Here is a 24,643-nt window from a genome sequence, read left to right on the forward strand (position 1 = left end):
GTCTAAATTAAAAATAGTTTCATAATTATATTGTACATGATAGATTCTTGATTTTGTGGAATTATATAAGAGTAACATTTATGTGTGTATATATTACATGCGTGTGGTGAATACGCATTTTTGTAAATTTTGGATATGAAATTATATGCATGTCATTCCTTTTATTTTTACATATTGTGCCAATCTCTTTTGGTTAGGGAAAAAAATTGACCTTGGCCCAGCCTAGCCCGACCCACTTATCAACTGGGCTTGGACTTGGCCTAGGCTCATTCTGTATATCAAAACCCATGCCTCGCCCGGCCCGCCACAGACATGGTCCTGGGCCGGACTGGGCTTAAATATCACCAGGCTGGGACGGCCCGACCCACTTGACATCTCTAAGCATAGCCAATTAATCCAGTGTCCTCAACTTAGATGCGGTCATGCGGATTTATCAAAGAATAAGGGCACACCTGTAATATTTTGAATTGAGAGAACAAACTTGGTGGATCAATGGTAGAATGTCTCTTGTTCCGAAAAGAAACTTGACTTGTTGGAATCGTGGCTGGTCAAATTTACCTTGAAAATGAGGCATTAGTATCACGAGTGGTGTCGGTGTGCATAAATTACACGTAAAATGCAACACATCCACAAAATCATTTTTTAATGTAAGAAAGAACATAAAAGAAAATAAATTGTGAATAGAATTCTTTCCAGTGTGACGAGGCGGACTTTAAATATTGCAACACATCCACAAAATCATTTTCTAATGATAGGAATATCATTAAAGAAAATAAATTGTGAATAGAATTCTTTCAAGTGTGATGAGCTAGGCGGGCCTTAAAAATTATTATCTTCGCCAATTATGTATGCCCTCTACTTAGCCAAAAAAGCTCATTATCCCAAAAACCCTAACATAAATCGAAAAAGGAGAGAAAGTTGAGTATGGAGAAGCTCGTCCTAACCCTAATGCTAATCTTATCCTTATCATCGGAAGCCCACTTTGTCTCTGAGACGATGAAGATTACGCGCATCCATTTCTACCTCCACGACATCATCGGCGGCGACAGCCCCACCGTGTGGCGCGTGGCGGACAGCAACCTAACCGACGTACTGACCTCGGCGTTCGGGATGGTACTGGTGCTGGATAACCCCGTCACGTCCGGGCCAGAGCTAGACTCCGGGGAGTTTGGGCGGATGCAGGGGACCGTGGCGCTGGCCGACCTCCGCGAGCAGGCTCTCGCGATGGTCCTCAACCTTGTGTTCACCAAGGGCGAGTTCGAGGGCAGCACGCTTAGCATTCTCGGCCGGAACCCGTTGGGCGCCGAGTTGAGGGAGGTTTCAATCGTGGGCGGCACGGGCGCCTTTAGGATGGCCACCGGTTATGTTATGATTACCACTTATTATAATGACCCCGCTATGGTTCGTAATGTGTACGATTACACTTTGGTCGTCTATCATATGGATTCCAACTTCGTGTATTGATCCAATACAGTTACTGTTTGGCATGAGTTTTAATATTCGATATGTAAGTGCAATAAAACTCTTAGGGCTCGTTTGGTACCTATGTCATGTTTCGACTAGACATGATACCATTATGATAGTTATCATAGTTTCGATTAGTTAATTTACATATATTGGGTGTTTAGTAGATTAAGATAATTGTGAGTTATCTTATTGTAGTGTTTGGTACAATAGGTCACAAGCAAGGACTAAAATTATGATTGCCAAAATTATCCTTATTAATTTAAGTTAATTACTAAAATATCCTTCTTACAAAAATTAGCATCTTTTCAAACTAAACTCCTTAAAAAATAGCATATTTTCAGGCTAAACTCCTTACTTATCAAAAAACGTATATTTATTCTAAAAAAAATATATATTTTATTTTGGTCAAATTTTATGAATAAGCATTGATTATTTTGGACAATATCTATATGAAAATATTTTATCAAGTGCCAAATTTGTATGTTCAAATTTTTTGAAGTTTAAAGCGTATGTGGATTGAACAAAATCGTATATTTTTGTTTTAAAAAAAGTAATTGTCTTCAAGTATTACGTAATTATAATTAGAATATAATATAATGAAAATAAAGTGAGAACAATAAATTGACATCAACAAAAATCATAACATGATTTAATAGGAAAATGATGTCTTTCAATACAACAACATAAGTAAGACTAACACATATTTTGGTTTAGGGTTAGAAATTTTAATGGGTAAAATTGTATTTTTAACTAGGCTTCCATGATAAATAACAGAGGATTTTGGGTAGTTACAAGTATGAGTGAAACATAGGATTTTCAGTGGGCTTTGTGCGGGCCGGATATAAAACACGGGCTATTAAGTTTGGTAACATAACTACCAAACACACAAATAAACCCTGATTAATCCTTTATCTAGGCGTAACATAGCTACCAAACGACTACTTAGTTGACTACTATTTTAATGGAACTTTGAATGATTAATTTTGAACTCAAATTAAAGCGCTCAAAATCCAAACTCGTATTATCAATCTTTCTAAGATATCAATCTAAACGTAAAAATCTAAAAATGAACCCGGAGCGTTACCAAGTTGAAGGACTATGAACAAATGTATATAATCCATAAATTTTTGCACAGATCCATCATCCAAGAAGGAAGGGATAAACCATTTTCACCGTACATATATCCTAAAAGAGATCTAGGAATAACGGACTACCAGTATTCAAGAGAATGAACATGTTAGAAATGAATGACCCACCTCGTTTGCTTAAAACCTTAACTCCTCCTTCCATTCCGTTTCTCAAAAATCGTGCGTGAGGAAATCCTTGATTTAAAATTCTCCAGCCCAATATTTCCTCTCCTTCACAACTGGCTCAACTAAATAAAAAAACTCAACCTAACACTTCCATTTATGCTATTACTTGAACCAATAGTATAAAAAGTAGCAGCCCCCAACATATACTCCCATTTCCATTGGCCACACTAGTCCAAAACAAGAAACCTGTCTCCCAAAACCAAATAAATCAGCCCAAGACCCTTATTTCTTTTTCTTTACCCTCCCAGCCCAATCAAATAAAGAAAGAGGCCCAACCATGACAAAAAGAACTCCTTCCGAAAACTTCAACTCTTTCTATCTGTATATCTGTTGATCTCTCGTCTCCCTCTCAATTCCATCGCCGGAAAACATTGTGGGGATTGGGGATTTGTTGAGTGAGAATTTAACTGAAGATTTGCTAAGCTTTGATTGTGGCAGGGATAAAATTTAGTGTGAAGATTTGGGGATAAAATTTGGGCCTAATAGACCATCTTAGCAAATGGGCTAAAATCAGGGAGAGTGTGCTTGGGAAAAGAGATTAGAGCCCAAATACCTTATAAAGTAAATATGTCGATAGTTGGACATGTAAAAGAAGTGTACATTTCATTTACTCGAAATTCAATAAATATATATCCTTCTTGAATCTTTTGAGAAAACTTGACATTCTTTGCCATTTCGAATATTTGTATTCGGGAATCTAAAATGTGGATGAACTTGGGTCCTTGAAAAATATAAATAAGAAGAAAAAAAATCCGGCTACGAAATTGACGTCCAAGAAGAAAGAAAAGTCAGGGTGTTATATAGTTGCCAAAAAGATCTTGACATTGAGCTACAATGTGGAAAGGAGATAGTAAAAGTCAAAATTGGTATTAAGCATATGTCCATTTTACGATTTTGGTCATATACTTTATTTTTTAAATTTTTGTATCATGTTCAATTAGTTTTTAACGGTCAACATGTTTAATCCCAATTTTGACCAAATTAAACTATTAATTATGATTTTTTACTCCTTATATCCTTAATTATTTGGTTGAATAAAATTCTCCGGCCACCTGAATAATCCCGAAGCTCCGCCAGAAAGAATAGGCGGTGAGTTTTAGGCTCTCTTCTAAACTCAATTATTTCACTCTTTCTCAATGTGGAAACACTAGAGATCTGATTAATTAGTCCATTTATCTAGTTTATTTCAGTTCGATTTTTCGAAGAAATGCTGATAAATATGTATAGATCTTTGTCATTAACATCTTAATGCTTCAAGATTGCGTTTCTCTTTCCGATTTTAATCAAATGTTATACGCTTGTATCTTTGTTTAGTCACATTCTTTTTTTTAAAAGTGATGGGTACATTACAATTCTCTAAATCCAGTGAATCATGGAATCGGCGCTCTAGGGCTTCCTTCGGTCCAATCGCCGCCGTCGCCGGTCTTGACTCTGGCGGCGTCGTCGAGCGACGCGGCGGAGAGGAGTAGAAGCGGGCTGTTGGAGGATTTGTTTGGGGAATCTCGAGCTTATTGTGGGAAAAGGAAAGATGGTTTTTGTAACGCCCCACTTTTTGAACATTAATTTTCGAACCCCAAAGTATTGCATTTAATGCTTTTAATGTTGCGAAGTTTGTGGATTAATTGTCGAGTGGAATTGTTGTTAGATACTTTTCGTGACCTAATTTTGAGTTGGAATTTTGACTGGGTCAACTTTGTTGAATATGTGACGTGACTGCTTTGAATAATTGATGTGAGGTGAATTTAATTGTTTTTGAATAATTGATAATTTGTTATGAGAGCTAGAAATTTATGAAGTAAATCACAATGCAAATTTAAATAATTCATTTCCGTGAGGAATATTTATTGGACTCAATTTTGTGTGGGATCCGATAAATTAAATAAATAATACAAAAATCCAGTCTCGTGGAAAATAAATTATGGGCTGCACAATATAAATAAAATACAAAATACCGCGAATCAAACTAATTTAATTAAATCTTTTCCTTCTTTACTTGGTCACCAAAACTTTCCTTAGTTCAAATTTTAAATAAATTTTCTGCAGAGATTTTTATCTTCTCCTCCGTGATCTGCAAATAAAATTCAAAAGAAATAAAATTAGTCAATCCTAATTAATTTTTGTGAAATCAATTACCCATATTCCACCCCCTTTCCCACGTTAAAAAAACGTATCCCACTCCGTAAATCTCTTCCAAATCTAAACCACAACTAACTCCCAATTATACTCCTACGTTATGCAGTATAAATCTCCATACCGTATCTATCCGCCTAACACCAATTCTGCAGTCACCCTCAATTCACTTTTGAATCACAAAAATTTCTCAAGGCGGCAGAGAAGAGAGAGTTCATCATTCTCCCCCTCTCAATCCTAATCCCACCGAGGTAACCATCCATCTTTGTTCTATCTCACTAATGGCACCCTATTCAAATCAAACTCATGGACTATCTTTTAACAGAGCGGAAGCATAGAGTTAGACAAGCTTTTGTTCAAGCCAAACACAATTCAATCCTTTCGCTTGGTAATTTCAGAAATCTACCATCTCCTTCCTCACAAATATTTTTCACACAATGACGTACAAATCCCCTTCTCTGGCAGGAACCGAGAACTAAAATCAGGGAAAGTGTCATCATCTATTCTTTCACAATCTGTCTGCAAATTGAAGGTATACACTTTCCCCATCCAAATCCAATTCCATACTTGTGCATCTCATGAAACTAGTAACCGAAGCAAATCAATAATTCGAACAATATCAAACAAAGAACCGAACTTTAATTCGTGAAACCAAATTAAGAACTTATCTTCGGGGCCGCCGGAGTGGCGACGCAGCGGCTGCTGCAGCGCCGAGCGACGGTTGTGGGTGAGGGCGTCGAAGCTCTAATTTGCTGTTCAATTTTTTTGTTGTGAATTTGAGAGAAAGCCGACGGTATGGAATGGGGAGTTTTGTTCTTTATTGTTTATTTGTACTGATTTCTTTATAAGCATTTTTAGTTCGTAGTTTCTTTAAAAGAAAACGGGATGTGAGGGTACGTGTAAACAAATGGGAGTTTTTGAATTCTTATTAAATTGTTTTTACTTGAATTGTGTTACTAGTTCAAAGAGGAGGTGGAAAGTGACGGTATTACTTTGGGAAGGGAGTATGTGTACGTGTGTTTTTTTTTTAAAAAAATAAAAAAATGGAAGTGTACTCTTTTTCTTGTCTTTCATTGAAGTCATGAGCTTCACTTTTTATTTAACTATTGGGCTTTTGTTTTAAATTAAAATTGGCCGAATGAATTTGTTGGTTGGGCTAGGAGGCCTATATTCTTTATTTCTTGCAGGGATTGGAATTGATTAAATCATTGTGAGTCTAGTACTTTTTGAGAAAATTTGAAATCTTGATCGAGAAAAATCATTTGAGACATAGGATGCATGCATCTTATTTATTTATTTGGAAAGTGTGTTGACTTATATGTTATGTGAATTCTAAAGGTGATATCTCGCAAGTGAATCGTGATCGCAAAGGAAAGAAAATAATTTCGGAATAAGCACTCGAGGTGGGCTTTATTTTAAATAAGGACAATATCCTAAATATTTTATCGATGGGAATAAAACTATGTTTATCATGCCGTGATTTGATTTTAACGTGCCTATCTGATGTGGCTTTTGCCATTATTATTTTAATGTCCTCGTAGGGCCGCAATCCCTCGTAGACCGTGTGCTAACGTATGAGTTGGCCGGTCTAGTGACTTGGTTTGTGGCCACATTCCATGTCATGTATGTGCAGATATGGTTAACGTCTATGGGAAAATGACTGATCAGTCGACTTTTTACAATGGGAATGATTTTGAGTGCCTCGGGCCTTTCTAAAGCTAAACCCCGATGGTTACTTACGGATGACATGATAAATATTATTTTGATAACATGTTTTCGGCATAATTCCACTTAGTATTTTTATAGTACTCAGCCCTGCATGTGTTTTCCTTATGTGCAGGTTGAGCGGCGACGAGCAATCGATGGTGTTGGGCAATTAAAATTGAAGTATTATTTGGTTATCTTTGAACTACGAGTGTCGTTGTGTCTCCACACATAACGTCACTCGTATTATTTGGTTATATTTGAACTACGAGTGTCGTTGTGTCTCCACACATGATGTCACTCTTTCTCTTGAACGCTTCTGCTGAGGCATTGTTTTTTTTTTCATCATTTATTTAGCCTTGAACCTAATTATTTGGATATTTAAAAACTTGATATCTTTTGGATAATGTCGAACCCTTGGTCGTTTTTTTAAAAATATTAATTATTGGTCATACTCTTTATTGAAACCCTAGTTTTCTACGCCTGTTTATTAAGTTCTTTTAATCACGGTCGCCCGTATTTATTAATCATACAGGGCGGTCGTGACAGTTTTATTGGAGATTTGCATGAAGAAGAAGGAGGAGGTTTTGGTTTGGGGTTAATTATTTTATTTAGAATAAATAATTAAGGATATAATTAGGGAGTAAAAATCATAATTAACACTTAACATTTTAATTTGGTCAAAATCGGGATTAAACCCATTGATCGTTAAAAACTAACGGAACAGTTAGTGCATGACTAATTGTGATCCGAGTTGAAATGTTCAGGATGTAAAAATTCAAAATTATAAAATGGGCATATGTTCAGCACCAATTTTGGCCTTTACTCGAAAGGAAATTAGAAAGTTAGATATTCAAACTAGTTCTAAATTGAAAACAAATGAAAATACAAGTCATAATGGGAAAGTCACAAAGGATAAAAAAAATCTTAGTAGTTACTAATCCCTCCGTCCCAGCCAAAACGTGACGTTTCATTTTTGTACATGATTTGGGAAATGATAAATAGTTAAAGTGAAGATAAAATTAAGTAAGAGAGATACTATAATTTACTCCCCATTCATTTGGTATTTTTATCTTTTGTGTTCTAATGAATATATTTTAATTTTTTAAAACAACTAGAAGTTTTCTTAACCAAGAGATGATTTTAATACAAAAACATAAAAAAATATCCTTCATATTTGAATCTGATAACTTTCATTTTAGAAAGTAAAAGTTATTCGAGTAATAACACTATAAAGTACACTATAAAGTACTTAATTCATTTTTATATACAAATGCCATTCAAATAGTAATACTAGAAAGTAATTCGTTTTTTATATAATGAAATTTCTTGACGTAAAAATGATAATATATTAAAGAAAAGAGAAAAGATCAATTTTAAAATGGAAAATCACAAAAGGATAGAACTAGTACCCATGGTTATATTAATTCATTATATTTCCTCCTGGCAGTTGTACACTAAATTTATCTACTTGAAAATGAGGCATCGAGTTAAGTATGATGGGTGGTGTCCATTAATTACACGTAGAATGCAACACATCCACAAAATCATTTTTACAGTAAGAAAATTACTACGTATAGTCCAAAAGAATTTGTTATATACAAGATGAACAAATTTCAATGCATTAGCGTTAAATATACGTACTGTTTTTATTTAGAGTGAACTGCATCAAATATCCCTAATGTTTTCAAAAGTTTCGTTGCAGGCCCCTAAAAAAAAAAATCTCCACATAACCCTAACCTTAAAGGTAATCACAAATCATATTTTTTTGACTATTTTCGGACCATTTTGCCCAAATACCTTCAGGGCCTTTCAGTAAACTTTCACTTAATCTGGGGACATGTGCCGCAGACCTAATCTGGCGTTGCAGAGCTACCCTATGTACTACAACTGTTCACAATCATTTCATTTCCTACCCTTTCGACCTATACATCTGTAATGCACAAATAGTATGATTATGAATTCCCCATTTTCACTCCTGCACTCATTCACTCATTCTTGGACTCTTTCATGCAGTCATCCATATCGCTGCGTTTGACATCGCAATTTTTAGGTGAGTTATTCCACTGTACTGTGACCGGTAAAGATGCAGGATGTTTTTAGTGAGTTCATGCGGCGGAATTTGGTTTTGTTCAATTGGGGTTTTTTTCCCTATCGCTGAGTTTCACATCGCAATTTAGGTAATTTATTGGCTTGTGACCGGTAAAAGGTAGGGTGTTTTTAGTGAGTTCATGCGGCTGATTTTGGTTTTGTTCAATTGGGGTTTTTTCCCCTATCGCTGAGTTTCACATCGCAATTTAGGTAATGTATTGGCTTGTGACTGGTAAAAGGTAGGGTGTTTTTTGCAAGTTCATGCGGCTGACCTTGGTGGTGTCTTAGGGTGTTTCGTTCCAATTTTTGGGCATTCGTTTGACAAATAATGGCGTTTACTAAGGTGTGACAACATTGTTGGTTAAAATTTTCAATTCAGGTCCTTACTACAATGTCTTCCTCTAGTTCACAATCTTTCGGGTCAAGTTTCAATTGGGATTGGCCGCGTCCTCAGAATGTGTACTGTCAGCATGATCTTGAGGCTGAGCTCGTGATATCACTGTCGGCTGCTAATCCTGGGCGACGTTACTATCGTTGTCCAATATGGAAGGAAGACGATTGCAGATTCATTCGTTGGTTTGATGCGGGTCTATCGCCAAGCCAAGACACGTACTTTCAAAGAATCAAGCTCGAACGAGACAGGTTTGAAGAACAACTCCGATGCAAGAATAATGAGGTGTGTGATCTTGAAGATAAATTGCGCAAGAAAATTGAGGAATGTGAAGAGTTGAAGTTAACTCTGAGCATGAAGACCGAGGAGTGTCAACGTCTTAGTGTAGAAGTTGTTAAAATCACCAAAATGTCTCGAAAAATGAAGATCTTAATATTGGTTTTATGTGTTGTAATTTTTTTCCTAATGTAATGGTAACACTTGTGCACCACCGAACATATAAGGGGAACTTTGATAAGAGACTTTAATTATTGTACACGATTGAAGTAGGCTCCCGCTTGAAATTTAAATTATAATAACAACTTACGTACCCTGCTTTTTCGAGAAATACCACCGTAAGTACCCAGCTTTTGTTGAATAACACCCGATGGACAAAACTTCCTATGAAATAACATTTTGGGTACATAGTTAGACTATATGCAGTACTCAATCAATTAGTGAACACAGAAGAAAGGGTCTAAACCAAAAGCATACACAAAAGTTACACTGAATTAATAGTACAAAAATACAGACACCAAAAGCATACAAGAGGTTTCACTTACACCATACTGTTTGTCAAAACAACCATACTGTTTGTCAAAGGCAGTCAACTACATGCGACAACACCAACAAATAAACCAACACCATTTTGAGACATTTCAGGTTCCCGCTAACATTCATTCCCGATCCCCGCGACGGCCACATCGTTGCGGCTGAGTCCTGGCGCGACGTGTGTTGGCCCTTGTACTAGTGGGATTGATCTGCAACAAACAACAACGCGGGTCAAATTGACTACCAATGGATAGGAAACGAAAAGCGAAAAATTGATAACGGAAACTACCTCTTGGGTTGGGCGCGTAGACTGACGTTTAGCTTGTGAATTAATTAGGAGAAAAAGTATTGCAATAAATGATTAAATCTCAATTTTAACCTAAATAAATGGAAGGCAAACTAAACTCTCTAGCACAATTCCAATTTAACTCAAATATAAGGCTAATTAATATATAAATTTAATAACTTAATTATAAAAATATTATAATGGTAGTGCACTATTTAAATGTGTTTTAACACTTCTTCAAGAAGTTAGCATTTTATTGGGCTATTATTTGTCCAATTATTTTTGCCTTAAAAAATTATTTTTAAGTAGAAGACACATCATTTTTCCATTTTCCCTCTAAAAAGGGCATTAAGGACTTTTCATCAAACTTGCACTTTAAATTAGTATAGATTGTCTACTTCATTTTAGATTTTAGAGTACTATTGGAGATAGTCTTAAAAGTGAGATCATAAATGAAAATATGTCGTCATTCAAAATGAAACCAATGGTCCATTTTAGATTATAGAGTACTATTGGAGATAGTCTTAAAGTGAGGTCATAAATGAAAATATGTCGTCATTCAAAATGAAACGAATGGAGTATATCTAAGTACATTATAAATGACTATGAAATCAACCAGTTTTTGCAACAGATTAAAATAAGAAAATAGATAATTCAAGGATGAAAAGTACTGTACATCGTTTTTCTTACCTTTTATATACTATATCGTTTTTCTTAAATGGAAGAGGAATTGTAAATGGAACAAATATTGAATTGTAAATGGAACAAATATTGTCATATTGTAGTTTCGGCATCTTTTGATTGGAGAAGTTTTTTTGCATCTCTTTTAACACTACGAGATTTTATAGAATGTGCAGTTTATTACTAAAAATAATAAAAGTGAAACGTGAAAATTTTTTAGTGACAGACGAAAATAATAATAAATGATAAATTTTTAAGGACGAGGGTAATAAGTAATTCATTATTATTGCTCTGGCAGCTGTATCTATATATATCTAGGCATGCACAAGGGTCGAAAACCGCCGGTTCAGGGTCATGAACCGGCGGTTCAAGGGTCGGGGAATGTATGAACCTGAACCGGCCCGCCTAGCTCCCGGCGGTTCCGGTTCCGGTTCAAAAAACCGGCGGGTTACGGGGCGGTTTAAAACCGCCGGTTTTCGGCTTGAACCGTCGGTTCCGGGCCGGTTCGACGAATTGTTTTTTTTTTTTTTGCATTTTTCAACTTTTCAATTTTAATCAACTTACATTACACTTTTCAAGTTTGTTTTTTGTATGAAATGTGAGTAAATAAAATTGAAAAAAATACGGATAAAGTTGCAATTTTATTGAAATTGCATGTTTACAAATTACACGTTACAAGTTACAACAATTACAAATTGAAAACATATGGCGGTCTTGAAGTCTTAAACAAAATTTAAATACAAATGAGACTACTAGTGAAGAACTAATTACAAATGACAAGAAACGATGTTGAAGTTCTTAAACGTATAAGTGTATTATATATATACTCTTAACCGGCGAAGAAGATCTTTCTACATAACTAAATTAAGGACACCTTTAGCAATTCAACTTTAAATGTTGAGTTTCGTCTAACAATCAACAAATATAGTAGAATTGTCAAAAGTTTCCCTCATTTAGCCGTATAGAGAAATATACTTCATCGACTAGAGTATATACAAATACAATTATGTAATTGTTTTTGCATATACAAAAACATATGGCGGTTCAACCCTAAACCGGCGGGTTGTCCACGGTTTCCGTCAGAAAACCGCCGGTTTCTGACCGAAAACCGGCGGTTTCTGACCGGTTTTGCAGGCCTACACACTGACCCTACGGCCTAGCCTCTGAAAAGTTGCCGGAACCGTCAGAAACCGGCTCCCGAACCGGCGGTTTACCCCGACAAACCGGCGGTTTACCCCGCGAACCGCCGGTTCCAATGGCTATACTAAACCCCTACGAACCCCTAACCTACGAAACACTATTTAACCCTTTGAACCGGCGGTTCGAACCGCCGAACTGCCGGTTCAGGTTCAATATATTGCCGAACCTGAACCGGCCCTTCCGACCCTTCAACCCTTCTGCCGGTTCAACCCGCCGGTTCCGGGCCCGGTTCCGGTTCATGAACCGGCGGGCCCGAACCGGCGGTTAACCGCCGGGCCGGGTCGGTTTGTGTACCGCCGGTTCGGGTCGGTTTGTGCATGCCTATAATATATCTAAAGAGTACTCCTTGAATATGAGTCTCATGGTGGTGTCATTTAATAAATCGCACGAATGAAACACATCCATAAAATCAATTTTTTAACGCCAAAAAAGAAAAGAAATTATGAATAGTGTAATGAGTCGGACTTTAAAATTTATATCTCTCCTCGGTTATGTTAATATAGTATGTAATCTAGTCCTACTTAGCATAAAACCTCATTATCCCAAAATAAAACGACAAAAGAATTAAAGAAAGATGGAGAAGCTCGTTCTAACCACAATGCTAATCATATGCTTATTATCAGTGCTGCCGCTGCAGTCGGAAACCCACATTGTCTCCGAGACAAGGAAGATCACGCGCTTCCATTTCTAATACGGACTTCTCTCACACGGGCTATATAAATTAAATACTCCCTTCGTACGCTATTAAATGTCACATTTTCTTTTTTGTTCGTCCGCCAATAGATCATGTCTCATTTCACTTTTATTATATTTGGCTCGAGGTCCTACATTTCACTACCTCACTCTAGTCACATTTTATTATAAAACTAATATAATCTCTCCGTCCTATGAAAATATGTGTACTTTCCATTTCCGTCAGTCCTATAAAAATATGGGTATTTCCAATTATAGAAAGTTGCCCCCAACTCATTACTCGTACACATAATTTATTAACAACTTATACCACTATAATCCACCCTTACAGCTCGTTAACACTAATAATAATATGAGTCACACTATACTAATACTACTACTTTTAGCTACTCTTCTAACCTCTTACTTTATCAATTGTGCATTAAATCTCGTGTCATTTCAAATGCATATATTTTTATGGACGGAGGAAGTATAAAAGTGGGACTAACATTTCACTAACTCTTTCTAATATTTTCTTTTATAAAGTCAAACAAATTTTTAAAATCCGACCCGATCATAAATGAGACATCTAGTGGTGGACGGAGAGACTACTTTAAAGGAACTATCTTTCATGCGATAACACAATACGTGTTTCAAACATAACACTCGATCATTATGGGAGTCGAAAGAGATTTAAAAGAGAATCAAACATACAATTATGTCGATTAGCCAAACGACTTAGGAAATAAAAGAGGTGGATGTTTCATGTAGGTTGTTGGAGCTGCGAGAGAGGGAGGGAGAAAGAGAATTAGTGGAAGATTTAGAAAAGTTAGAGTTATATACGGTGGCTAGCCGGTAGAAACACTACTACCAGGGAAATGGAAGTGGCAGTGACATAATGGTAATAAGCCAAGAGAGAGAGACAACGAGTAAACAAGAGAGAGTTGTACAAGTCAGCACATGGAGCAAAGTATCACTCTCTCCCTATGTCATTAATCGTTTTGACATAATAAGTTTTACAAAATGTAATAGAACGTGAGTAGAATAAGTTAATTAAATTTGATTTTATTTTTATACTTTATATTACTCTTTTTATTTCTGAAATTTGTTACTTATTTCTGTTTTTTTCATCCCTAAAAATTTGTCATTTTTTTATTTTTATCATATTTCCTTTGTTCACTTATTCCTATTGTTAGGGGACGGAAGGAGTACAATTCAACCCAAATACCCAATTCAACAAAAATTACACAATTCACAAAAAAAAACACACAATTCAATAAATACTCCAAGTTCAACCAAAATAAAATATACTACTATACAACATTTTAATTATTACAGAACTAAATTCACCCCACAATGCACCAATTTTCCCAAAATACAAAATTGAAAAATGTAATTTTATAACCTATTTGAACAACACAAATTGAACAAAATACTCTTAAATCACAATATATTCACTACATTAAGCACAAAGAAACTAACTCTTCAAAACATTATGAAGAATCTTTATATTATATTGTGATTTAAGCGTATTTTGTTTAAGAATCTTTATGAACAAAAACTATGTAATTGGGGGTGAAAGATAAATGGTTATCGTCGAATTGGGGAGAGAGGAGACAAATCGACGGATTCACTGGGTTAATAGGGTTTTTTTTCTAAAGAAAAACGTATGCCGATTTTATTAGATAAGAAAGATGGTTATATTAATTATAGTATAAAACGCCACCGCGTCTATCAAATTAACTTTTTTTAATTCGACTTTAAAGACATCAACTATGCTGGTGGCTTCTACAAGAAGTAAAAAACACGAAAAATATTTGTATATACACGCCTTTGAGAATGTTTTATATGTATTTAAAGACACTATTCTTAAAGTTGGCGTCTTAACCATTTAAAAAAAATACTTTTATAAAGTATCCAAAATCGGATTTTTCCCTTACCTAGAAAGGGAGGGCATTTGTTGTTTTTTGATTCATGGGCCTTTTCTGTTGGAATTTATGGGCCTTGTGTTTGTTAAAGTATTGTCAAAATCGTTATCCTTGATTTTTTTTAGCTTGGGCTTAACTTAACTCGATTTCAATCCAACACAATTTAGTATTCAATTGTCGTGTTGAACTCTCTCTTTTAAACTTCCCAATTTCATCCTCACTCCTCTTCAAATCACCAAAATTGCACTACAACGAAGAAAACGTAAACAGATTCCGACGGATCGGTAGATTGTTGAGATATGGCGCGATACGACAGAGCAATTACCGTTTTCTCGCCGGACGGCCACCTATTTCAGGTCGAGTACGCTCTCGAAGCCGTGCGCAAGGGTAACGCCGCCGTCGGTGTTCGCGGCTCCGACACTATCGTACTCGCCGTCGAGAAGAAATCCACACCTAAGCTTCAGGATTCAAGGTTTATTTCTCGCTCTTTATCACGCGCACGGCGACCACACATGATTGCGGATCGGGCAATGTTGTTTTTTAACTCTCTAGTGAATTTGTTGCGGTTTATATGTATCGTGCTATAGATTTAGTCAGGGGTTAAGGTTTGCTATTGAGTTTTAATTTATTTTTCATTTAATTTTTTTTAATCTTTTCCCAAAGATGATATGCTGCGTTATGTGACTTGGCCCGTGTTGTTTATACGTGTTGGGTAAATAAATTGGGTTTGAGCTTAGTCTGTCATTGCTGAGTCTATAGCTTCAATTATCAGTTTCATTGTGTTCATTGCCGTCTGTGGCAAGGTTTTGCCTGTGGGTTAGAAGAAAGATATTTAAAGCTTTGGTTGATTTGTAGAAGGAAGTTGGATTTGTGCATTGCTTAAACTCAGGAGTTAGGATTGTTTGGAGCAATGAAAATGCTAGAGATCTCCTTTTGCAAACTGGTTTTGAAAACATGAAGTGAATACTGATAGCTCATATGATACAGAGAGCTGCTGCTGGATACCATTTTGAAAAGAATGAGAGTCTTTGGACTGGATACCATTTCTGAAAAGAAGCGTATTGACATTACTAACCCTTCAAGTTTCATTTGTTATACCTTCCAAGAATTTAGAATAAGTAAGTCACAGTTCTAACTTCAAATATAGTTCAAAAGTATTTTGAGGATCGGTTGTATTCCTGAATGCTGTTTCCATTTCTTCTCTCAGTGTTCCCTGTGCTTTATAAAGGCTAAGGCAAGACTATGGAAAGTTGTCACGTTTCCCAAATTTTTTTTGTTAGCCTGTTGAATTGTCTAACTTTACTCATAAATGTTTACATCTCTGATTCTCTTTACTGTTTCACTGTGAATCAATGCATGTACTTCAATTTGGCTGCTCTATAAAGCCTCTTTGCTTTAAATACCTACTTCTATTTGGTATCTCTCAGGTCTGTGAGGAAGATTGTCAACCTAGATGATCACATAGCATTGGCATGTGCAGGCCTGAAGGCAGATGCTCGTGTTTTGATAAATCGGGCACGTATAGAATGCCAGAGCTATAAGCTTACAATCGAGGATCCTGTAACTGTTGAATACATAACTCGCTATATTGCTGGTCTTCAACAAAAGTATACACAAAGTGGTGGTGTGAGACCTTTTGGCCTTTCAACCTTGATCATTGGGTTTGATCCACATACACATACTCCATCACTTTATCAGACAGATCCATCTGGCACTTTTTCAGCGTGGAAAGCCAATGCTACTGGGAGAAACTCTAACTCCATCAGAGAGTTTCTTGAGAAGAACTACACAGAAACATCTGGCCAAGAAACCTTGAAGTTAGCCATCCGTGCTCTATTGGAGGTAAATTTTAATTGAATCTCAATTGCTTTTTGATTGAATGACACTTAAATTTACCATTTCACTTGTTTCTATCACTTGTTCTATTTCACTACCAAGCATTCTCTTTGACAAAGAATGTGCATTGAGTAGTTGACTTTGTCAGTTTTTCCTTGTATCTTATTGTTCGTGCCATGTATTTTTTAGTCATATAGATCCATGGGCATTCTTTCCACACTACACTGAACTACTATGAATTATAATATCTAAAAGAGATCCATGATTCAACCTGCATCTGCAGCAATGTGTGGAAAGGCGATCAGGATGCCTGTCCTGTATTTAGGTCTACTGTTATAATGTATCAATTCTTGAATAATGGGTACCATGTGAGGTAAATGCCCATTTAGTTACTAGTATAAGTCTATAACTAATTTAGCAGAACAGCTTTTGAACATAGTACTAAAGCCAAGTTATCCTTGGTGGAAAGTGTGATATTTGCAAGCAACTGAAAACTCCAGTATTATGTGACCAAATTCTGGTGCTGTGTGTTGTACCAATTGAATTTATTTTTGCATGGCATGTTATTCTGTTTAATTATGTAGCATGCCTTGGTTGGATATGTTCTTCCAGCTTTTGATCTCTGTTGCTGTATCTCAATTTTCTGTGATGGTGATTTTCATAACTAGGTACTTATTTCGGTAGAGTATCGACATACTGCAAATGCATTGTTTGCTTTCGTGTCTAAGAATTTTTTCCATTATCTTGCTTGAAGGTTGTTGAAAGCGGAGGAAAGAACATTGAAGTTGCTGTAATGACTAGAGAGCAGGGACTTCGCCAACTTGAAGAAGCTGAGATTGACGCCATAGTTGCTGATATAGAAGCGGAGAAGGCTGCTGCAGAAGCTGCGAAGAAGGCCCCTGCAACCAAGGAAACTTAAGCTCTTGTACTTCTTTAAACGCTTCACATTATTACTTTTTGTGAATTGCATTGCTGATTATGGTCTCTGCAGTTGCTCATTTAGATTATTTGTGTCAAGGCCAACATTTTCAGTTTATTATCACGACTTGAAGTGTATTGATAGTTTGATGGTCATTGGATGCGTCGTGTCTCTCTCTCTCTCACACACACACAGGCTTGGAAGTGTATTGATAGTTTGATGGTCATCAAGAACTGAAATTTGAAAAAAAAAACTACATAAAACTGGTAAACATGAGAAAAACTACGATATTAATGTCCTATGAAAAGAAAGTTAGCTTAGAGCATCATTAACTCTGCGGGCTGGATGCACCTGGGTCCCGGCCAGCAGCTTGGTGCGTTGGAGGGGGCGGGGACGGGTCTGGGCCGCGCTTGGGGAAGAGGCAGTGGCTTGAGGCCGGGCTTGGCTGCGGTCAGGCTCGGCATAATACGCTCCCGGGACGGGCAGCAATTAAAAAAAAATTAATCGTATTTTTTGGAGTTTTTGTATTGGAACCTTTATATTTGTTGTATTTTCGAGTTGAGGAGAAAAAGAAAGAAAACGAAAAAGAGAGGAGGGGAAGAAGATGAATACGTGGGTGAGAGAGGAGGGGAAGAAGAGAAAGGAGAAAATTTTAGAATTAATATATTTAATGGGTTGGGTTTTATTTCAAATTTATATATTTAAGTATTTGTTCAATTTTAATGGGCTGGCTTTTTTAATGTATATTATTTTTTAATTTTAATTTTTTTTAACTCAGGGGGTGTAGGGAGTGTTTTGGGATTCCTCCATCATTTACCAAATGATTAGGGCTCAGGTTCATGTCTTTGAATATGGAGCAGCCTTAAAAACCTAGGCTAGCTATCTACTCTTTGAGATACCTACAAATCAATACAGAGAATAGTCATTAAGTCTGCCGCCAGTAGATACATTTAGTCTAATAATAAAAAGCTTCGTATGGGCTGCTAAAGCCTAATTTCAGTTGTCGGGCTTACATGAAAAAGAAGTTACAATTGGAGTATGATGTCTCTTGTTATCATCCACAATCTACCGTCTCTTGAACCCTCCAATTAAGAAATTATTTTGGTGAGCTACCTTTTTGGAGTTTAAAAAGTCAGTAATACCCACGCTTCAATCTTAAAACCCTACTTCTCCGAACCCCAAATTAGACGCTCGCCCACACACAAACACACGCAGAGATGGGAAGCGACAGCGAGGTTGAGAAAACTGCGCAAAAGGAGAGGGAGAAGAAGAAGCTCTTGGCTCTCGCCCCCATTGCCAAGCCACTCGCCGGCAAAAAGCTAAGCAAACGTGCTCTCAAACTTGTTCGCCGAGGTTCACTCTCTTTTATCCATCCTACTATTACATTTGTACTTCCTCTCAATTGTTTTGTTTCCGTAACCTTGTGTTTTGTTCGTGATTTCAGCTGCGGAGCACAAGTGCTTGAAGAGAGGAGTTAAGGAGGTCGTCAAAAGTATTCGCCGCGGGAACAAAGGGTATTTTGATTTTTTCTAGATTTGAATCATTTTTTAGTATATTTCCATTGATAAACGTTTTTATTTTGTCAGCCTAATTTATAGAGCCTTAATATATGGAGTTTCTAATTCGTTGTTAGAGGTTTTACTTGTTTCTGGTTAATTTGAACAGCTATGTAGTATATTCGAGAAATGTATTATAGTTTGATGGTATAGAATCATGAGCTTCTGTGAGCTGTGTTTGATTTTAGTTTTGTTGTGCTGCTACATGAATAAGGTTGAGTGATGAGTGGTCATTTGGATTTTAGCATCTGTTTGTCTGTAGCTGTCTTTGTTTCGTTTTTGATTATGGTATTAAAGTTGGAAGAACTTAATTAATTTGAACTATCCTTGACATGGTTTATCATGTTGAGTGATATGCGTTTAAACCTAATTCGTTCGTTTGGTTGATTTACTGAGCAGCCTGTTTTAGGTTTATTTTTCTTGTGTTTCGTTTTTCAAACTGAGACTTTACTCTTTGCTTGCAGAATTTGTGTTATCGCGGGGAACATATCACCTATTGATGTTATCACTCATGTTCCAATCTTGTGTGAAGAAGCTGATATACCATATGTCTATGTAACATCGAAAGAGGCAAGTTGCATTCTCTTCAGTTCCTTATGGTTGCTTGTCCTGTTATTATCTTTTGATAAGTAGCCACATAACCATATTTTTACGCCTGTTTATCGAAAGATATGGGTGCTCATATATTCCCTTGTTATTGTTTGAGCTCTCCCTAACAAAATCATTTGTACATATTGAGTTTACTCCGAAGGCAGAAAATTCCACCCCATCGACCCTCTCTTCTACTGCATATACTGTCACAGCTGAATCTGCATTCATTCTCACTTCACCACTGGCCTTTTGTTTTGAACCTGTTTGTCCTAGGGCCTTGCTTTGCCCTACCATTGCTTAAAACATTAACTACAGCAACTGGGTTGATGCAAATGTTGGTTATAATTGTGAACTGATAAATGGAGTATGATGTACTGCTCGTTTCAGGACCTTGCCAATGCAGGAGCTACCAAGAGGCCTACTTGCTGTGTACTCGTGTCAACCAAGCCCGCCAAGGGAGAAATCGGAAAGGAGGAGCAAGAAAAATTGAAGGGAGAGTATGATCAGGTTGCATCTGACATATCTGAACTTGCAAACACAATGTTTTAGTCAGTGTGCCAAATATTACATTATGAAGTCTGTACTCTACTATTAGGTCTTTTAAGCTTAAGATGACGCATTTTCCCCACCCTTTCTGATTCTTGAGCTTTTATTTTATCTTTGAGAATTGGAGAGTTTTTGTTTTTGTATAGTGGCGAATTGGTTGAAATGACAAATTTTATTGCTACTGCTTCCATCAGAATGGCAAGCATGAACCATATGAAGCTGAAACCTACTTTTTTATTTCTACATATGTCAAGCATATAAGTAATATATTAAAACATAAATTAATAAGGATTACTAAATGTCTAACATTTCTGTATTTGGATGGTTCTCATTTCACTTTTACTAGTTTAAGTGGATCACGCATTTTACTAACCTGTGTTACTTATAATTATTACTAATTTTTTCTTTATTTCTAATATTTTATACACTATATAATAAAAATTTTGTTATACTAGTACTAGTATATAAATAAAACTATTTTTATGGTAAAAAAAACTTAAAATGATTATAGGTTATTGGATATGAGGTGGGCCCATGGCCTACAACAGAACCCTTTTATCTAAATTAATTCATAATTTCCATTTTATTATTTTTGGAGTGATTTAAAACATTAACCATCACCTCACAAAATAAAAAGAGATATAAAAAAAATTAAATGTATACTCCGTATTATGTAATTGCATGCACTTATTCCACACTCATGCATGCTTATTTTTTGACGGACCATTAAAACTATATTCAGGGCGATATTTATATTGATGTGTTAACAAGTGCAATAAATGCTGAATGGTATGGCTTAACTTTGGATATTTTAAATTTAAAAGGAGTATCTTAGTCACGTTCATTACCCTTAGTCAACTTATTTACCACTTGAGTGGAGGAGGATCTTAGTGCCCTACTCCTTAAAGCAAACAAAATTATGAAATAGTAACTTTTGAGGGATGATACATACACTTTTGTGGATTTAATTTATGATACATTGTTCTATCATATACTAGTAACTTTATGTTATAGATCTTGCTGATATATTTTTCTCTTTATGCATTCATCTACTTTTAGGTTGGTCGGAACTTGGAAGGGTGATATTTATACAAATATATAAATAAAAAATTGAAAAACATGGTTGCGCATGTTATACATACCAGCTACTATTAAATATATAGTATTGTACTTTAGATGTTATGAACTTTGCCCATTCATATACTAGTTAAAAAATGAATCGTAAAAAACAATTCGTAAATTGTAGAATATGGTCAATGGCCTCACAACAGTGTCTTTGCATGTGATGTTAGTTGGATTTGGATTTGGATTTGGACCAATTTTTTCCAGACATAGGTAGAAAAACAATAATTACCCCATTGTTGGATTGAGAATACACATTTTAAGTATTTTTTTTATATGAGAGTGACCCTTTAGAAATAAAAATATAATAATGCCCACCCCATTATGTGTAGAAAGGAAAAGGTTAAGAAATTGCAGCAAAAAGTGATTCCGTCGCCTTGGCGGCCCCCACACTCCGGCCCGATATTATGTGAGGGGATTCAATCAGGGTTACGCAGTAGCCCGTTAAGGGGGAGGCCCTAATCCACTGGCTGCCAGAAGCCCATCTCCCAAGGCCTCACACTTGTGCCTGAGAGATGTAAGCAACTACACGACAACAGTGGGATTCGAACCCATACTCATTGCAGCAAGATCTGCCCCTCCGTCGCTGCAAAGGAAAAGGTTAAGAAATACTATCTCGTGGAAGCTTCTAATGTTCCTACCTACCACAATTAAAAAGTGTAATTAAAGAAATTTAAAATATGGAAGAAATATGACCGTTTATATTTCAAGTGAGTCTTCCTTGTATGTGCACAAGCCACAAGGGTCATTATCATTTAGGTTTACCTGTTCCTACTTTATATAGTACGTATTTAAGAGCATCCACAACCGTGCTCTTGCCAGCGGCACGGTTGTGGGCCCGGGCGGTACTATTCATGCCTGCTCTCTGGCAAGAGCACAACACCCACAACTGTGCTCTTCCGCAAGGACGAGCACAATTAATATAAAATTCAATTACACAAAAACATTTCCATAATATTAAAATTCATTTAAAACCCACAATAAATATTACAAATGACAAATAAAATTAAACATTGCATAATTAAAATCCTAAAAATTAAAAATTACATAATTAAAATCCTAAAAATTAAAAATTACATAATTAAAATCCTAAAAATTAAAAATGACACTACTCGTTGCCGAATTTCGCCCACATGTGGTTGATTAGGTCTTCTTGTAGTTGATTGTGGATTCGAGTATCGCGCATTGTGTGTCTTGTCTCGATCCTCTGGCCAACCGTCGTATGCTCGCCTCGGCGTAGGGGACACCTCGCTGTTGAGCTTCCGGCTTCGTCCTCATCGTAGAAGCTAGCCGCCCTCGGCCCTTCGTCGGCTATAATCATGTTGTGTAATATAATACACGTGAACATGATGTCGGCGATATTATTCACGTACCACAGCCGAGCCGGGGCCTTCACAATGTTGAATCGAGCTTGAAGGACCCCGAAGGCTCTTTCGACATCTTTCCGCGCTGACTCTTGACGCTGCGCAAAAAGAACCCGTCTCGGGTCGTGCGGGTTGTGGAGCGTCTTCACGAACGTCGACCACCTTGGGTAGATACCATCGGCGAGATAGTAACCCATGCGGTATATATTTCCGTTGATGGTGAAGTCGATCGCCGGTGCTACACCATTCATCACATCATTGAAGAGTGGTGACGAATATAGCACATTCAAGTCGTTGTTGGATCCAGCAACGCCGAAATATGCATGCCAAATCCATAGGCGGTAGTCGGCGACCGCCTCAAGGATAAGCGTTGGGCCGCCGCCTTTGTGACCGCTCAAGTGTTGCCCCCTCCAAGCAGTCGGACAATTCTTCCACCTCCAATGCATGCAGTCAATGCTGCCAAGCATTCCGGGAAAGCCATGGACTGATTCATGAAGACGAAGCAACCGTTGGCAATCATCAGTGGTGGGTGCTCGAAGGAATTCATCCCCAAAAGCAGAACGAACGCCCTCGCAAAAATTCTTTAAACATAGGATTCCAGTGGACTCACCGATATGCAAATACTCGTCGAACATGTCGGCCGTTTGCCCAGTAGCGAGTTGTCGGATGGCACACGTACACTTCTGCAACGCCGTGATACTTTGCCGGCCGGCTGCATCTACACCTGTTTGAAAGTATTCAACACGTGCGGACAATGTGTTGACAATTCGCATGAACAAGCGCTTTGACATGCGAAAACGGCGCCTGAAGTAATCTGCCGGAAACCGCGGCTGGTCGGCAAAGTAGTCGGCAACGAGCCTTTCGTGGGCTCCCTCCCGGTCACGATGGATGTACCGTCGATTTGATCTGGTTCGTTGAGGAGGAGGAGCAGGGGTATCCGCCGCGACATATGCTTCGTAAGCGGCACGATGTTGTTCGTAGTATTCTTGTTCTTCGCGTTCCGCTTCCGCCATAATATGGGTGAAATCCATTTGAGATTTTGAGTGGGGGATGAATGTGTTGATAGTTTGTATGAGAATTATGAATGAGAGATGAATGAGAGATGATTTGATGTGATAAATGGATGATGAATGTGTGTATTTATAGATGATTTTGGGGAAAAAAAATAAAAAAAAATCAAAAAAATTCAGAAAAAACGCGAAAAAAACGGCCATATTTTTGGGATTTGAAAAATATTTTTTTTTTATTTTTTAGCATTATTTATAATTAAATAACGATTTTTAAAAAAAAAATAAAAAAAAGTTTAAACACAACGGCTATGCCGTTGACGAATGGGAGCGCGCCACGTGTGCGTCCGCTGGCACGGACGTGCTCGATACATCGAGCAGCGCCGTGCCAGCGGCGCGGCTGCAGCGGCGGCGGTCCTGCGCCTTGCCAACGGCGCGGACGGCGGTGGCGTCTTTCGCCACCGCTGCGGATGCTCTAACTTTTGTACGTACTATTTATTTTGTGGTGCCATAATACTTTTTGTATCATCAATTCAACAATTTAACTCATTCGCTAATGATACAGTCGATTCATTATGATCCTAGAATATTCTCATAAAAAATATGTCATATTTTTTTTCTACTTGTCCCTTAAAAATAAATCATATCTATTTATGATAATTTTTTTCTTCTCTAATACTTTATTATTTATGGATCCCACCATCCACTATAAAATTTTAACTACTCCCTCCGTCCCAAGGAAGATGACCCTTCCTTGGGCGGCACGAGATATTATGTAACTTTATTTTGTGTGTTAAGTTGAGAGAGTAAAGTAAGAGAGAATGATTAAAGTAGAGATAAATGTGTTTCCATTTGAACGAGACAAACTAAAAGAGAAAGTGAGTCATCTTTAATGGAACGAAGGGAATACTTTTTAATATATTCTCATACTTTACCATTTATACACTAAAACATGTGTAAATCCCAAATGATCTATTTTTATGGGATAGAACAATTAAATGAAATACTCGTATATATACTAATCTTCTA

At 36.9% G+C, this 24,643-nt stretch overlaps 3 protein-coding genes across 3 annotated transcripts; all 3 read left to right on the forward strand.

Annotated features, from left to right (window-relative positions):
* The first annotated feature begins 871 nt into the window (after positions 1–871).
* On the forward strand, positions 872–1,512 carry LOC121765010 (dirigent protein 11-like). The gene has a single exon (XM_042161043.1). The coding sequence runs from the start codon at positions 925–927 to the stop codon at positions 1,462–1,464; it is 540 nt and encodes a 179-aa protein (XP_042016977.1). The 5' UTR covers positions 872–924; the 3' UTR covers positions 1,465–1,512.
* Positions 1,513–14,848: 13,336 nt separating this feature from the next.
* LOC121765926 (proteasome subunit alpha type-7-like) lies at positions 14,849–17,583 on the forward strand. Its single transcript, XM_042162221.1, has 3 exons — positions 14,849–15,145; positions 16,101–16,515; positions 17,264–17,583. The coding sequence occupies exons 1-3, from the start codon at positions 14,973–14,975 to the stop codon at positions 17,426–17,428; spliced, it is 753 nt and encodes a 250-aa protein (XP_042018155.1). The 5' UTR covers positions 14,849–14,972; the 3' UTR covers positions 17,429–17,583.
* Positions 17,584–18,556: 973 nt separating this feature from the next.
* Positions 18,557–20,311, forward strand: LOC121763401 (H/ACA ribonucleoprotein complex subunit 2-like protein). The gene is made up of 4 exons (XM_042159412.1): positions 18,557–18,781; positions 18,873–18,942; positions 19,449–19,554; positions 19,963–20,311. The coding sequence occupies exons 1-4, from the start codon at positions 18,646–18,648 to the stop codon at positions 20,122–20,124; spliced, it is 474 nt and encodes a 157-aa protein (XP_042015346.1). The 5' UTR covers positions 18,557–18,645; the 3' UTR covers positions 20,125–20,311.
* The last annotated feature ends 4,332 nt before the right edge of the window (positions 20,312–24,643 follow it).

The sequence above is a fragment of the Salvia splendens genome, chromosome 14 (assembly GCF_004379255.2).
Source record: "Salvia splendens isolate huo1 chromosome 14, SspV2, whole genome shotgun sequence".
NCBI classification, from domain to species: Eukaryota; Viridiplantae; Streptophyta; class Magnoliopsida; order Lamiales; family Lamiaceae; genus Salvia; species Salvia splendens.

Bases quoted from the DNA above. Each gene is read 5' to 3' on its own strand.
- LOC121765010 (XM_042161043.1), top strand. From the start codon at position 925: ATGGAGAAGCTCGTCCTAACCCTAATGCTAATCTTATCCTTATCATCG.
- LOC121765926 (XM_042162221.1), top strand. From the start codon at position 14,973: ATGGCGCGATACGACAGAGCAATTACCGTTTTCTCGCCGGACGGCCAC. The intron at 15,146-16,100 runs GTTTATTTCTCG...GGTATCTCTCAG, and splicing joins CCTAAGCTTCAGGATTCAAG to GTCTGTGAGGAAGATTGTCA. The intron at 16,516-17,263 runs GTAAATTTTAAT...TCTTGCTTGAAG, and splicing joins CCATCCGTGCTCTATTGGAG to GTTGTTGAAAGCGGAGGAAA.
- LOC121763401 (XM_042159412.1), top strand. From the start codon at position 18,646: ATGGGAAGCGACAGCGAGGTTGAGAAAACTGCGCAAAAGGAGAGGGAG. The intron at 18,782-18,872 runs GTTCACTCTCTT...TCGTGATTTCAG, and splicing joins TCTCAAACTTGTTCGCCGAG to CTGCGGAGCACAAGTGCTTG. The intron at 19,555-19,962 runs GCAAGTTGCATT...TGCTCGTTTCAG, and splicing joins TCTATGTAACATCGAAAGAG to GACCTTGCCAATGCAGGAGC.